The sequence below is a fragment of the Rhinolophus hipposideros genome (assembly GCF_964194185.1).
Source record: "Rhinolophus hipposideros genome assembly, chromosome: 11".
In the NCBI taxonomy this organism is placed as follows: Eukaryota; Metazoa; Chordata; class Mammalia; order Chiroptera; family Rhinolophidae; genus Rhinolophus; species Rhinolophus hipposideros.
In genome coordinates, this window is record NC_138057.1 from 32,316,480 (window position 1) to 32,333,838 (window position 17,359).

At 39.1% G+C, this 17,359-nt stretch overlaps 1 protein-coding gene across 4 annotated transcripts in view; it reads left to right on the top strand.

The window, feature by feature from the left end:
• Positions 1-17,359, top strand: part of GLIS3 (GLIS family zinc finger 3) — a 422,399-nt gene that overhangs the window by 344,231 nt on the left and 60,809 nt on the right. For all 4 annotated transcript variants that reach the window (XM_081066032.1, XM_081066029.1, XM_081066031.1 and 1 more), the window contains one exon: positions 10,020-10,164. In XM_081066032.1, the coding sequence (XP_080922158.1) occupies positions 10,020-10,164 (145 nt within the window). The remainder of the gene's footprint in view (positions 1-10,019; positions 10,165-17,359) is intronic.

Here is a 17,359-nt window from a genome sequence, read left to right on the forward strand (position 1 = left end):
GTTCCAATGCTTTATAGTGTTACAATGGACATTAATGAAAAAAGTAGTAACAGAATAGTAGTTAACATGTGATGACCGCTGACTACATACTATGTATTGGTAACAGATTTTATTATCTCATGTTATCCTTTAACAATGACCTTATACGTTAGGTACCATTATCCACCTTGTACAGGGAACACTGAGCGAAAGGGACGCTTAAACACCTTGTTCATGGTTGACTCATATTTCCTAAACAAGGACATGAAAGCTCACATTCAGGTATTTTGTGTCTAGAGCCCACACTCTAATCTTTTGTGATCCATATTGTGGATAAGCTGTTATTTAAGTGGTTGTTAATGGCTTAGTGTCGACAGGGCATGGGCTAATTTTAAAGAGAGCTCACTTTGGGGCAAAGATTTAACATCTTTGGTGCCAGAGAATATACTCATCAAGATTGCGAATGGTGGCACTCAAGTGGGGCATGGGATGGCCAACTTAGTGACTGAGACAAATGAGATGCAGCCAAGAGATTCTGCACCACTAAATGGCAACGGAGCTTGAAAAAGTTAGCTTCCAAATGTAAAGAACCATCAGCGATAAAGAGCGTCACCTATGAAAAAAGATCAAGGGATTTTTACTCAATGGCAAGTTTTATTTGAAACTTGCCACATTGTCAATCCCGTGAGAGCAGGGAACTCAGTTCTCTGTGCACCCCTTTATCTGTGAGGCCTAGTGTAGCTTTGAGTGCTTGGTTACGGCTCCGTAAATATGTACTGAGTGAATGAAGAGTAGAATATGTATTTTTAAGAGCCTATTGGGTCTTTGAGGCTGCATCGATCGAGGTAGAACGTCTAGGACAAAAGATATGTTTGTTCTGTTATCCTCCGCCATGCTCAGACAGCTGGTTCACTGTATTAGTATTGAGATTTCATTTGCACGATAGCCGTTGAGGCCCACTGTTAACAGTAATTGAAGTGGTGACTAGAATAATATGGTACATGGGAGAGAAGGGACTGACACTCCAGTGACTTCTGTGTGTCAAGTGCTTTCTGAATCCTATCTCAGTTTTCAGAGCAACAAAGATGACTCAATGGTTATTACCTTCATCTTGCACTCAGGAAAGTGAATACACCTGCCCAGGATCACACCGTAGTTGAACCACAGTTTGTCAAACTAAAAGGTCCAAGGTCCTCCTAGGTATTAAGTATCCCCTTATCGATATAAAAAACTAAAGATGTAGAACCTGTAGAACAACATGCTAATGAAGGGCAGACAAAGTAAACCACAGCCCTTTTCAGGGCTGAAATTCTATACTACTACAGCATTTTGAGGATTCTCAAATATTAAAAGGACTATAAAGTATACTGGGAGCAGTTATTCTGTGTGGTCTGGGAGAAGAGAGGAGGAATAAATGCCAGTGGGTGCAGATTACAGTTCAGCAGCAAAACTTTCTAATGATGAGACCTATTTAGCGATGAGGGCACTAAGTTGGAAGGAAATGAATTCCCTGTCATCAAAAGGCATTTAGACAAAGGCTGAACTGCCACCACGTTACATGGTAATACTGAGCAGTTCAGTGCCAGACATTTACATTTAAATTAATTAAAATTAGGTGAAATTAAAATAAAATCTTATTTCTCAGTTATATTACCCACATTTCAAGTGCTCATTAATCACGTGTGACTATTGTCTACGAATTAGTACAGCACAGAACTTTGCCATCATCGGAGAAGGTTCTGTTGGACCGTACGTCTGTAGAGTTGGTACATGAGATTATTGAACTCTAGCTCCTTTTTAGTTTGAAATTGTGTTTCTGGGAACAGTTCCCATCAATCATCATTTCTGACTGAATTAGCAGTAGTTTTGTAGTGTCTACACTGGCATTGATTTTTCATGTCTCTTTTTATTAAGATATACCCCAGCATCTGTACCGATTCAGTTATTTTTGTATGTTCATTGATCAGCTGTGGATACAATTTTTGACCTATTTGGAGTCACTGCTGACCAAATAGGTATCCCCGGTATAGCAGGTCAGGGTGCCCAATTGGATGGTACCTCATGTTTCCAAAGAGGTTCCTTGCAATGCTGTTTTTCTGTCTTCACTCTCATATCTGTACCTCTTTGCAAATGGGTCATTCCCAAAGGAAAACAAATTTGATAGCAGATTGTTGGAGATTAATTACTTATGATATGCCAATGCCACTTCATAAATGTCAATGCTAAAGAACCCCCCAGAGAGAGAATTTTCAGATTCAACTGGAAATTAATCGTAATTAATATATTAGGTTAATTCATTGTAATTATTTTTAAGCCTTTTGGCAATGACTTGATTTCCTGAGACCCACATTGCTTGAAGTGTCATAGAGAATGCTTGATGAGAAAGAATGTTCTGGTACTAAACCTTAACCCTCTGGAAAAAAATCCTACTTGTCCTTCCTTGTGGCTGAGTTTCTCCAGAACTATATTATGGTGGCATTTGATTTCTAGAGAACAAAGGAATCCCTACAAGGTGGTGCATAAACATGCACAGCCAGATAGACTGTGCTCATTGGAGAAAGGGAAAACAAAAGGCCTTTGATTGTGCCTCTTTTTCTTTGGAAGTATGTCTCACTGCAGACTAACAGAAAGCCTTTGCTCTTGGAATAAAATGTAATAGAACTGAAAATGGAAGAATCTGGGCCTTTTTCCCTTTCCTAATTATTTCCACTTGACTCACTTAATCTTGGATGATTATTCAGTCATATCTGAAATGAGAAAATGATGGGAGTAGAATTTCCGTCTCTTGTTTCGAGAGCTTATAAACATTAACAGAATAGTCTTGAACAAAAAACAAATAAAAATCACAATTGATGGTGCCTTGTTTTCATATATTAAGAAAAATCCCTGCATTGTTACGGAAGCAGCTCAAATTTCCAAATGCAGGAAGCTTGTCAAGCCTTGATAGGTGATTTCATTATTAACGTTGAAAAACTCATTTGGAACAAATATTTCATAATGGGAGATTGTACAGAAGCTAAGGAGCCAATTTGTGTACTTGCACCTGGATAGAAATTAAACCCTAAAATGGGTCATTGAAGATCAGGATCATTAACACTCAAAGATGCACAGATTAGTTTCTGAGACTCAGAGACGTCTCATTTCTTCCTACTATGTCCATGAACCCTACTGCTGGTTTATGGATAGACGGATGCATGCAATCATAATATTAGGTTGGTACAAAAGTAATTGCGGTTTAAAAGGTTAAAAATAATTGCAAAAACCACAGTTACTTTTGCACCAACCTAATACTTACTGAGAGCTAGATCAGGACTCAGTATGCAACAAAAACTTCCTGAATGTTAGAACGATCTGAAATTGAAGCTAACTGCCAAGATGAAGAAGTAAGTTGCCCGTTACTATAGGGAATTAAGCAAAGTCTGGGAGCCACTTACTGGGGTTGCAGTAGGGAAGGTGTGCATAAGATAGAGGTTTGGGTCCAGTGATATCGGAGGCCCCTTCGAATTCTTATTATTCTTGTAAATTATGGGTCTGTGTTTAATTTAGCCTCCACAATTATGCTTTCAGTATTATCCATAATATTCCAGAAAACCCCACTTTCATTAAGCACCTAGTTACTGTACCCCTGGCATATGGGCCCCTCAGGTACTGAAGAGAAGGGAGCAGTGTGTGTTTGGGCATTCTGTGAGTGCTGCTGATTGGCTCTCTGCATTCCTGAACAAAATCAGGAATTGGGGGATGTTTACTAAGACGGGTACTCTTGGAAGCAGACTGTGAAACAAGAATTCAGGTGTGTGTGAGCTGTTGAAGTGCTCCCAGGAGAATGCAATAGAGGAGTGAGGGAAGGGGGAGGAAGCAGGCAGGGGTGACCCCTCTGGGAGCACTGGCGCTCTAATTTAAACCTCAGAGTTTGTCACACTTCAAGGCAAAGAAGCTCTGGTTCATCACTCGCTCCTCTTGCACGTGCGTGCGTGCGTGCCTGCGTGCGTGTGTGTGGGGTCAGGGGGCTGCTAGCTGTTGGCTGTAAAGTACACAGAAGCTGGGAGAGGGGCACACCAGAGCTGGAGAAGAGGGTAGCACGGAATCACAGTGCATTCTAATAGGATCTGTGTCAGTCAGGTTTTTCCAGAGAAACAGAACCAGTTGAGGAGAAAGGGAAGAAGGGAGAGAAATTGATTTCAAGGAAAGGAATTGAGTCGACACAATAGTAATGAGATACACTAGCACCTTTTTCAGAGAACCTGAGGAGCCTTTGCTCTTTCCCCAACTAGACCAAGATCAACTGATAGGCTTATGGCTAAAATATATTTTTTAAAAAGTCCTCAGAGGAAGGGGAAGTGTGTGAATGTGTACAGTGTGGTGGAGGAAAGGAGAATACTGAGGTGGATTATATCTTGGGCTGCTATAATATAACTTCAAGGAGCCTGACTTTGGATTCTGACATACTCGAACTAGCTGCGTCTTTCTAGCTTTTTGTCTCTAAAATAGAATCACAACAGTGTGCGCCTCATAGGGTTGTTGGGAGACCCACAGTAGTGAGCACACTAGAGGGATTTCGTATGTATTTGTTGAACTGCAATGCAGCCTTTAAAAGTGTATCACGGTGACTGTGCACGCCGAGCCCCTTCCTGGGGGAATTCATGTGCACCATGTTCTTTCCTTCCCGACCTGAAATGCTCATCTGACGGCAGAGGGTTTCAAAGTACATTCTCACAGATCTGCGTCAGTCACGCTTTTCCAGAGAAACAACTAGTTGGAGGGACACTGGAGGAAGAGCAAGAGGGAGAAATTAATTGATTTCCAGGAAAGGAATTGGCTTACATGATCGTGGGGGTCGGCAAGTCAGAAATCTGTAGGGCTGGGAACTCTGGCCAGACCTGGCGCTGCAGTGTAGAGGAGGAATTTCTTCTTTTTCAGGGAAACCTTCGTGTTTTGCTCTTGAGACCTTTCACTGATTGGATGAGAACCACCCAGATTGTTGTTGATAATCGTTAAAGTCAAATGGCTATAGATGTTAACCCCCCTCTATAGAGTTCTTTGAGGGCAACACCAAGTGTTTGATTGAATAATTGGGTGCTGTAGCCCAGGGGAGTTGACACAGGACTAATCATCAATGTCACCATACCTCACAGCCTGCGTGGGCTCTCAGAGAAGGGGAGACAAAGTGCTTCTCCAGCTGTGGATAAGAATAGGGGATGAGACCTTACAAGAGTTCTCTGCGGCATTAAGGCTAAAAGCCAAAGTGTTCATTGAGGACTGTGGGGTCTTAGGTGATCAGGCTCTGCCCCCACCCCACCTCTCAGACCTCATTTCCTCCTTCTTTCTAGGTCCCCCTCACCCTAGTCACACTGGTCTCCTTTGCAGTTCCCTCCTTCTGGGATTCTTCTTCCCCTTGATATACATTTAGCTTATTTCCTCTACTGGTCAAGTATTCACTTGAATATCTTTTCTCAACAAGGCCATAATTCTCTCCAGCGCTCCCAATCCCACCTACTCTTCTTTTCTTGTTTCCATAGTACTTACTAGCTTCTATACAATTTACTTATTTAGTTAATGTGTTTACCCTTTATTCCCTCCTCTGAACATTAATTCCTCAGTGAGGATCTTTGTTTTGGTTGCTGATATATTTTAGGTCCCTTGAACAGTGCCTGGCATATGATTGAGACCCGAGAAATATTTGTTCAGTGAATGAATGATAAGCCTAGAGAAAGGCAATACTACTCTGAAAACAATAGGGTATGGTTAGGGTAGCTGAGTTGAACAACTCAGGGTGCCATTTACATAGATTACAACCTGAATGATGGGCCCCGGTGTAGTCCGACACAGCAGCCCTTTAAACTAGACAAATTGATGATCAGTGGGTTCAAATTCCATTTCTTTCTATAAAGAGCGGTATGGTATCCATAAAGAGCAAGTCCTTTGCTCTCTCCAAAGAGCAGGTATTAAACTGGATTGGAATTTCTAAACTTTTTGATCCCTTGGAAAGAAAATATACATCCAATTTGTTTTTAAGACATAAATTCATGTAACCGTTTATTATTATGAGATCTGAAGAGAGACTTACTAAGAAATGGTTTTCTGAGGTCCATCTGTTAAACACAATTTGGTTTTTATAATTTTCTGTTTTCACAATTTGTTTCCTCGTAACCAAAATAAATCTAGCTGTCCTCATCAGGATTCTTAGAGACCAGGTTCTGGAAGTATGGTTCCCAGACAACCAGCGTCACCATGACCTGAGAACTTGTCAGAAGTGCACCCCAGGCCCACAGAATCCGTACCTCTGGGTGGGGGGACTGCAGGTGACACTGGTGCATTGAGACCCTTAGTGAGAGACCATCTCCCACTAAAAATTTTCCTCTGTCTCTTTTATATTCCTAGAAGCTAAGAAGAAATATACATTATGTAATTTATTTTATTTAAATTGTTGGGTTTCTTATTCCAAATATAAAACTGTGTTTTATTGAAAAACATCCCTCCCAGGAGATTCTGCTGTGTTCCCTCCTGCCTTACCCAGTAGATAACTCCTGCAATAGAAAATATTTAAGAGCTTGAAGTGGTCTGGAAGGCCCTTTCCTGGTCTAATAATCTGCGAGGGAGGGCAAGAGGGATACTATACTTACATATCCTTATTGCATTTCTACGCATATGGCCCTCCTTTTGAAATTTTGCATAAGGTCCTCAAGGCTTGTTCAATTTAAGAAGCACTTTCTAGAACCGTGCCTAATCTCAGAGAAAACCAAATTAACTCTCACCACAAAGTCGTATGGAATCACACTGTTGGAAAACATGAAAACTTGTTGAAGCTAAGGAAGAATTGCCTGCCTTTGACTCCAGGAGTAACCATGGCCGTGAAATTCCTTGGAAAGACCTCATTGGTACTGATAACTGTAAAACCCTAGAGTAGTTGGTAATAGAAAGCAGAGAGACATTCATGTCCACGCCTAGTGGAACATGTGGGCCCCAGATCACATTTTAACGATGGAAGACAAATTAAAAGTGATCACCAGAACTCATTCTAGGCCTTGATATTTTTTCCAGTTTTTCTTGCGTGGTATGTGTTAGGTTAGTACCAAAATAACAAACATACTTTCCAAAGACCCTGAGAGGACTAGGCATTAACTCAGACAGTCTTGGTCAGAGATTCCAGTGTGGCAAAACTGCGGAAATTATAATATGATTATGTGTCATTCACTCCATGCGTTAAATGCTTCTTCCCTATACTTGGGGTCAGTATGTCATTTTCATAGTCTTGGACTAAGACCTGGACATATGTCTCTTTATGAAGCTTTTAGAGATCCAAGAAATACTGCTCTCTAAGTGATAATTTACTGATGTCGTGTGTGTGTGTGTGTGTGTGTGTGTGTGTGTGTGTGTTTCTTTCTGATCAGAGTGTGGATCAGAGTCATTGGTGGTAGTGTGCTTGTAGTGTTAACAACCAGCTCTCCATATAAAAATACCCCAATTTGTAGCATTTGCCAATTTCCATGGTGTAAATATTCTTACCATGATCAATTTCAAGCTATCAGCCTGGCATCTTGCATGGAAAGTTTGGAAATGATACACATGATTGATGCTTTTGGATTGGTGCAAGCCACCTCCCACCCATCATTGGAATATAGAAAATTTAGAAAGCAGAGGAAAGGCTTTTTAAAAAAAAAGCAGAGGAAGTAAATTCATGAGATTGCTGCTAGGAACAAAAATCAGTTTTAATATTGAATTACATTTTCTTAGCAGTATTTTTTGTCTGTGTGTTTTTATATAATTATTATTTTGCACTTATAATTTTGTGGTTTGCTCTTATCTTCTTGAGTATGATTTTAATGGTTGCATGATATTTTATCAAATTGATATAAAATCATTTATTAGCCCTAATTGTGAGCTATCATTGGAGCATTGGGTATAAATCTTCCTTCACATTTCTTCTGGCTATTTCCTTAAGACAGACCCTATCATCAAATGGTTTAAATTGAGTGTCTTGAAAAAATATTGCCAGATGCCATCTAGGAAGTTTGTACCAATGTACACTCCTATCACCAGTGTTTAAGAATGCCTCTCTCCCCTTAATATCGAAAAGGGAAGATGGTGACTAGATACTGTGGCATTAGATACTTTAACAAAAGTGATTGTTCTTTTCAGATTTTAAAAGAAACACATACTCATTACTATTTTAGGGGGAAAAAAACCAGAAAAGTGTAAAGATGAAAATAAAATAATTCCACCAACCAGAGATAAGCATTTATAAGCTATTTTGTGTTACCTAAGTTTTATCCTAACTTTATGAAATGTGTTACAGAACATGAAATTATGATCTGAACTTTATGTAATAAAGTATTTATATGTGCAAAAAAAAGGAATGCCTCTCTCACTGTAACTTCACTACCATTATTTTTTAAAGGTTTTGATAATTGATAAGTTTTAAAGAAAAGCTGTGACATTGCATTTCTTCGCAAGTCTGCGGAGCACTTTTATGTTTATTGTCATTTCTATTTCACCTTTTTAAAATCTTCCATTCGTTTCATATCAAGGACTGCATGGTGAAGCAATTCCTGCCCAGGGGATTCTGCTGTGTGCCTCCCCATTTCAACTGTTAGATAATTCCTGGACCAGGGAATGTTTAAGAGCCTTGAATGTTCTGGAAGGCCCTTTCTTGGTCATCTGATTGGGGGGAGGAGAGGGAGAGACGGACCCTAGATTTGCACCCTCTCAGGATTGGTGTCCATCTCTGGTTTCATCTTCTACTCCTCTTCTTTAGGCCCCAGGCTGACACCACTCCAGCCTTACTATTCCTCAGATAATCCAGGCATACCACAAGGCAGGCAAGTTCTTCCCCCATATATCTGCAGGGCTCACTCCCTCGCTTCTTTCAAGGCTTTTTACAAGTGCCATCTCCAAGAGGTTTTCCCTGATGCCCTCTCTAAAATTGCCATCCTTCACCCCTAACTTACTGTCTTCCTTCTCTGCCTCACTCTTCTCCATAGCATTTTTGCCCATCTGTTACTGTATATATTTTATTTGTTCCTCTGCTTCCCCTCTAGAATATAAGTTCCATAAAACAGTATTCCTAGAGTCTAGAGGAGTGTCTGACACTCAATAAATATTTGTTGGATGAGTAAGTGTACACTAGCCCTATATCTAAAGGTTTAGTTTTGTCTTGATAAAGACAATATCAATTTATAAGCTCCCTTTAAACACTGGAGATAATAATGTTTGCAATATCTGTAACAAATAGATTTCTAGATTTTTAAGGTGTTATGTTTTTATATAAGCAGAAGGTAAATATTTTTAGGTAACTAAACCTTGCATTGTGATTTTTTCCATTTGAATTACACTTACAAAATTATTTTTCATAAAGAGATTAGGAAACTTTTCATCTAGCCTTTTTTGGAATGGTTTTATGACTTGATTTTCTTTTTCCATGTAACTCTTTAATAAATAATTTGTTTTGTTTTGATAAAATAAAGATCTAAATTGGTTTGTTTGTTTCCATGTAACCTACTGTTGGGGATCTGTTTTTGCTAATGATACTAGCTTTTCTTTTAATCGTGCTCCATAATATTTTAAAATTTAACTGGTATATTTTCCTCTCCTGTAAAATCTATAGCCGTCAAATATCAATGGACATTTCTTAATTATCTCTACGATATTTTCATAGTAGTATCTCTGTATTTTAAAAGCACTTTCCAATCTGGACTACATATACCAGAGTTTGCTTTTGTTATCACTACAAGTTCTGATAAGATACAGAGCAAATAAAAGGAAATTTAATAGAAGTTGGGTTCTCAGAAGTCGAAATATCAAGGACTAAAGTCAAATCCACTTCTAGCCACATTTTTCCTGAAACACCTGCCAGGTGTTAATTCGGATTGGAAAACTGACCCCTGTGTTGACTCTATTAATCCCAGTGTTTCTAACCTATAGTTGTTGCTTGGTAAATATTTGTGGATTGAATTGCATTGAACCTTAGGGCATGATGCCTTTCCAGGAAAGTATTCCAAGGAACAGCTTTCTTTTTCCATCTGTCTTCTGTTTTCTCCTCTTAGTTGCGGTCCAGTGCAGAACTCCACCCTGACCTGCTCACGGATTGCCTCACCGTGCAACCCCTGCAGCCGGCCACTTCCCCACGAGACGCTGCTGCAGATGGGGCCGTGGGATGTTCCCCTGGGCCTGGGCCTGACCTGTATCCAGGTAATGACAGCAAAGGCAGACCCAACCACATCAACCAATCTTCTCTAGGCCCTTTACTCTAGTTAAAGGGAACGCTTACATGAGAAAAATTATCCCAAGATCACCTTTATTTCGCTTTGTCAATGGACTGCACATTGTTACCCTCCTACCTCACCATCTGAATTCTGAGTTGGGTTTGGGAGCAGACTGGTTTTTTTCTCATAAAGAAACAAAGTAAAATAATGCATTAGCTCTTTTTTTGTTCTGGATTTCTGCCAAAAGTTTAGTGCACCCAACCCTCGCAGGTATCTTAAATTTATTAACTTGATTTAGACTCAAAGGAAATGCTTCCCTTTTAAGCAGGTAACAGGCTGCATGTGGATTTCTTAATGGAACAGTCATTGTCTTCTTTGCATTTTAAAAGGAAGCCCCAGGTTTCTAAGAAAAATGTCACACCAGTAAACCAACTTGTAAGAATGTGTTCATTATTGTTTGTTAACAATAATTGAGGCAGGCAGTATGGAATGGCACTCGTAGTTTTGCTTCCTAGGTTTGAATAATAGATGACTCTGTATTTGGAAATTTTCACATGTGTAGTGAGTAATAAGAAAGGATTAATATGCAATAAGGAAGTTTGGGGGTTTTTTGTTTACTTTTTTAGCTTGGATTTTTGTGCATTTTCCACTCATGATGGTGATATACTTGTGCAAATATAATTAGTTACCATCCTCACATTTGGAAAGCTCTTAGTGTCATGCTATGAATATGAAAGCAAAAGTCCCATTAGCTCCACATTCCTGACAATGGGAATTTTCTATTTTCTGTGGATTGCAAATCCCCTTCCCACCCCCATCTGATTCCAGAGCCAGGTTTTGGCAGCAGGCTGGTTTGTTTATTTTTCCCTTTAAAAAGTACTAATAAACCATAAAGAATTAAGAATTCACTGATGCATAACAGTGGAATAGGGAAAGACATGCTTGTATAACTTTTTAAACTTAGCCGTTCTCAGTTGATCCAAATGCAGGAGAGAGGGCATTAAGCAAATACGGTATTTCAGGAAAGGTCAGCCATCAAAACTTCCTTCTCGTTGTCCCAGTGTCCCTGGCCCTTTATCAGTTGCTCTGGCTGCTTACTCTTCGAGATAACAAAGCCCCTCTGCTAGTTTAGACCCTAGGAGATGAGATTAAAACTTATTTGAATGGCTGACCAAATCTTACAGAGGTTCCAGATACAGGTCCATATATACACATGCAATATGCCAAGTACACTGTTACCAGCACACATAAATATTTTGTATTAGATATATACATTAAAAAGCATAATTAGCTTTTGTTTGTATACATGCCTGTTTGATTTGCCAAATGTTTGATATGTGAACATTTCTTTTAGCACATTAAATTCACAATCAGTTTAAAAGTGCCTGAATAACTTCTTCAATTCCTAAATCCCTGATTTTACCAAAGACCTGGTACACAACAGTTAAGGGTCAAAGCTAACCAGAATCAGTTGAAAATGACCCAACATCCAATGTATTTTCTGGTGATGATCTAGTCTTGTTCATTTACATCTCTTGGAAATGGATGTGGGAAGCCATGATATCTCTATCGAAACCTTAGTTCCTTTGCTGTAGGTAGTGTACATATGTCACACTACTTAGGAGTTCATTCGTCTTGGTGTGTGCTTTTTGTTTGTTTGATAGTGTTTTTTGTTTTTAAAAAGTTAAGTTCGAAATGGCTTTGTTATCCCAAACAATTCCTGTTTTTATTCTTGATGCTTTTCTACACTTGATCTTCAAAAAGATTTCGATCTCTTAGCTTTGAGCCTCCAGCTAATGCAGGTGAGCTGCCATAGTGGGCAAGAGGTCTAAGTTGCCACAGTATCAGCAGAGCATCTTTACATTGGTTTGAATTTCCTGAGACTATCAGAACCTTTCAAACAGGCAAGTGGCCATCTTCCTTAACTTTGTTCCTGGAATTTTACTTCTTGAGTTAGCTTATAACTATGAAGGTTTATCTTCCCTACTTCTTTCTTTATTCCTGCTTCCTTCAGATTCTATTTTATTTTCTTTGTTCTTGCTTTTTTAAAAAATTGATTATGCCTTCTGTTTTGCTGAGTAAGCAACAAACCTAAAACAGAACAAGGCAGGAAGAAAAACTGAAAAACAAAAAATGTAAGCCTCCCTTTTAAAGTTCTAAAAGCGCACTTGCCAGGAGCACATGTTCACCTCAGTTTCAAACCTATGCTAAAAGACCGTGGAAAGAAGCCAAACAGTGAAAAATGCCAAAGGAAAAGGAAACTTTATCAGTTAGTTAAATGTAAAATCTTAAGTGTTAAGGCAATTTGACAATGATTAAGACTTGGCTAAATGGCAAAAGTACTTGGAGTCATTCCCTTTACATTCTGTTATACACAATTGAGAAAATATTTGTTTAATGATTGTCAAGCACTTAGACTTTTAGGTGTTAGTAAATTGATTTATCATAAAAGATATTCTGATGGAGACCTGTTCGGTATGTGTGGGCATAGGATCAGAACTACTTTAGCATGAGCACCATGATTTTCTTAGAAGCCACCAGGATTGAGGGCTTCCTGGTTTGAAGAAGCCATGATTTTGAAATGGAAATTTTTAGTGGGCAGTAGACAGGTAGACAGTGATTTATAAGATTACAAGAGGGGCATAATTTGGAGAGCATTAAGATGAACAGGGAAAATGGCAGTTCTGACACATAAAATTCTTGCAATTCTCCTATATGTTGGCTTCCTCTATTGAAATAAACTTTTCAGTTGATGTCATGGAGTTTGATTGTAAAGGATTATCCCAAAGGACTTATTTTAGGGGAAGACAATAATGCCCCATGTTAAAGCAGCCAAATGTTACTTGAGGCCATGCTGACAATTTTAAAAGTGAGGTGTTTACTAATCCACTATTTGGAAATCCCGGGGCTCCCCAGGTCTGCTCCTCAGCTGACCTGAAAGCAGTTTTGTGATCTAACGGGAAGGCGGGACACTGATGAGCAATTCTCAACAATGGCTCACTTACATTTTCTGCCCTTTTGTGCAGAAGCTCTGTACTTCAGAGAGACAATGCCACAGGCCAACCTGCATATTTAGGTGATTTCCCTGATAATCTGAGGGAGAAGTATTTCATAGCCAGTAGATCAGGTGTGAATGCCACTTTTGAGGTTTAGTACCTGTGTCTATTGTCTCGTCAGCTCCCTTGATGAACTTAGAAGCCACTAAACCTATAGTTAGTGAGTCTGCAATATCACGACAGCCTGGACCAGTGTCTGGTCTTAGCAGAGTCCATTTACCCACAAAGAATGCTCTGTGGAAGATCTGTCCCAGGAGAGATCGCCAAAATTATGGTTCCCTCCAAACTGAAACTGTACTACAGATGCAATTAAACATGACTCTTGCCAATGGTGTTAGCCATGAAGACATCACAGAGGCCAGTGTGGCTGAGATGTTGAGTCCCACAGAAACCACCCACCACGTGAAGAGCTAATGCAGCTAGAACAAGGAAATCTGTAAGAATGAGGGAATTTTATGGATACCATTTCTATTGGGTTATAAAGTAATTATCATGTTTTGGAGCTGGTGACTTATCCCAATTTTGAATGTAACCTCAGATTTTTCAGGAAAAAGAACAAGTGTTATGTTCAGATGTTCAAGGGAATTGTAGATGGAAAATCCTTTTTTTAGAGCAGGAATTTTTGAAGTCATATGTTGTCATTCCCTTTCCTTCACCCTCATTACTGGGAAATGAAGCTTTCTCTCTTACAATAGCATCACTTTTTGTAATAAATAGCACCGTATTAAATTCATACAGGATTTAACATTCTTTGTGAAGTAGTTAATGTTTCATTTTAATGTAATTTTATGGTATATGTTTTAATACATTTTCTACATTCTTGAGGATATTTGCCATCTTGGGACAGCTTGCAGAGTTGTAGGGGTTAGAAATAATTTTTATTTGAAAGTGCCTCATATAGTCTACTCTGAAAACGTCATTGTGAATTTAGGGACTTTATTAGAAGGTTCTAAATTGGCACACAAATTTCCCAATAGGATAAACTTCATAGGAAAATTGTGAAGATCAAATAACATGATCTATATAAATGTCCTTAAAAAGGCATAGAGCATTATAAAAAGTGCAATAGTTGTTACTTGCATTTACCTTCAAAACCTCGGCTTTGCTTGGATTTCACCAGAGGTGAAAAAGGGACAGAACAACTTGAAATTGGTGGTGGACAGAAGGAGGTAGAGACTGGGGTTAGGAAAGCCATTTAAAGGGAAACATTGGGCAACAATATCTTTGGCATGTCTCTTCTGATGTTGCCTTGAAACGCTGTAAAACTCATGTATTGTTCTTGTATTACATTTGTACCTCATCCACCAAGTTGGACTGGAGAATCAATGAGAGTAGGAGCAAGCCGTATTCTACTCCGTTGTAGAAATTGACCGTTTAACCTATAGATTTAGCCCTCCCTGGCCCTGAGCCAATCCTTTAGTGGTCATTACATCACCTGGAAGATCTGTGAAAATACAGACTGCTGGTGCCCACCCCCAGATTTTCTGATTCAGTCGGTCTGAGTGAGTCCCAAAACTTTAAAATTTCTACCAGGTGTTTCTAACAAGTTCTCAGGTGTCACTAGGATCTGCTGTTCAAGGGACCACACTTGGAAAGCCACCTCTAGGGTCATAAAATGTGGGAATGTGACTTCTACCAAAATGTGATCTGAATTTTGACTGGTGGGAGTTACAGTACGAATTGCCCCTAGTTAGCTAGTGGTAGGAATCCTTCCACAATGTATATGTCCATGAGATCACAACAACATATGCTTTAAATATCTTACAATTGTTTATGTCAATTACACCTCACAGAAGGTGGAATTTTAAGAAAAAGAATTAAAAAATTGGAGCAAAATTTTTATGTGAAAACATTGTGATAGAACTCTATCCACGAGACAATTTAATGATGTGGCTGATAATGCTGTATATTTACAATGATAAATAGAATAATTCTGCTCTGGTACTTACAATTAAATAATTAACAAAGATAATAAAACTGAATCAAATAGTAAAGAAGAAAAGAAGATTTGCACTGTAGTATATATCATTTCTCACTGCAGAAAACCTATAGATAAATATTAAGAGTGTCTGCCCACCAGTTTTATAATGGCACTGCTCATATTTTGATTAAGAGTGAGATCTTACAACCACCCAACTGAAGAAAATTAAAACTTCGATTCCCAGCCAGCACAGGGCACAGTTGTATGTATGCAGCCAATGTTAATGACTTTTTATGTTCGCAGGCTGCTTAATTTGGTGCTTCAATTTTCCATATCCACATATCCCCTTGTATTCATGTTAGTTTTCACGCAAGATTAAGCTGAATTATTCAGTTTTACAATATGTACAAGTTTTGCTGTAAAAATATTTTTGTGGGTGAGTGAAAACAATTCCACAACTCCCAAGGAGGAGAGGAAGGCAATGAAGCTGGGCGATTGTAGCTTTATTACCATTGGACAAAGTCTTGCTTGTCTTCATACTATTATTTCTCCTCTTCCTCATCTTATGTTATTTTGCTGGCACTCACATGGGGGTGTGAGAAGGAAAGATATTGGATCTACTTTGACGTGTACTCCAAACAGGACTTAGGAAACATGGTGGCAACGGAGAATTCAGGATAGAATTTCTGGAATGAGGAGCTAATCATATTTTTTGTGATTAGGAAGTTATGGGCCAAAGTTCTGACTTGCTGCTTCAACTGAGTTACCTTCCAAGGGAAGAGAGAAATAAGTAGTTATGTCTCTTTCATGTGAAGAATAAAGGAAAAAAGAAAGTGATCATTTTCAGGGTGTTTGTAGTCCTGGGGAAAGTTCGTTTTTTATGCTTGTATGAGCACTGAAAATACATGTTAAGGATAGTATAAAACTCTAACGTGAAGGACATTACTGAATTAGCTTGGATATTACTTGTTATGTTTTACTATTAACTGTAATGAGAAGAGTACGTTGCAGGCCCTGAATAAAGAGGGCATTTTGGAATTGGCTCATTCTAGGAGACCAATAGCACTGTTCTTCGAGCACCAGCTTTATAGTGTCTTCCTCAATATTGTCAAAGAATGACCTGCTCCGTCAGCTGCCCTGGCCATGACCCTGGCCATGTGTGGCCCTGTTAACACTGCTTTGACAGCAGCCATCGATTCATCAGAAGTTACAGTTGCCTGCTTGGTGTCTTAGTTTTCCTACCTGAATTTTGAGACTGTTTTTGCCTCACTTTCATGGCACCCTTTGTACTTGCTACCTGGGCTTTTGCTTCTGGACTCCAGTCCTGTTCTCTCAGTGAATTGAGCTGTTCAAGTCTGTGGCTGCTCTAGCCACAAGCTCTGATTTCAGAACTGGGTCTCACCCTAGAGGTCTGTTGACACCTAACTACACGTAAGAAATCACACATGTATCATCTTCATTGGAACCTTTCCCTGGGGGTTTAGTAAAAGTCCTGTTTCCACCTTCTAGGAGAGGTGGCAGAAAGTGCACTACTAGCTGTTGAAAAGGGGATAAACTCTTGTCAGTATGCATAGAAGAATGCGTAGGATGCTTCTCCAGTTTTCTGTGAAATGGATGCGCTTCATGGAAAACGCAATGCAGTAACTTCCCCAGGAGCTTTTGTGATTGTAAAGGAATGATCTCTCGTCCATAGTTAGGAAGTATACTAAGGCAGCTTGGGGTTATATCTATACAAAAGTAAGGATGGGCAGTATTTTAGTGTCTCTGTTCTTATGACATATTATTGGCCATGTTTTATACAATCCCTCTTGACCATCTGCGTAGCCAACCTATGCTCAAAGGGAACATTTACAAATGGAAATGTTACTCCTTCCTCTAACTCACATTTATTCCCCTCTCTCTGAGATCAATTGCTGGATGAAATGACATACAGACACAAAGTCCTTAGAACAATGCTTAGCACATCGTAAGTGTTCAGCCTCTATGAGCTATTATTGTTGTTGCTTTTATCCAAATACATGTTACGGTTCTTTAAAGCAGCTAGGGAACAGGTACCACAAATTATAGTCGTTCCCTTTTAGCCGCAGTTTTGCTTTCTGCCATTTCAGTTACCTATGGTCAATGGCAGTCTGAAAATACTTTATGAAAAATTCCACAAATAAACAATTCATTAAGTTTGAAATTCTGCGCCATTCTCAGTAGTG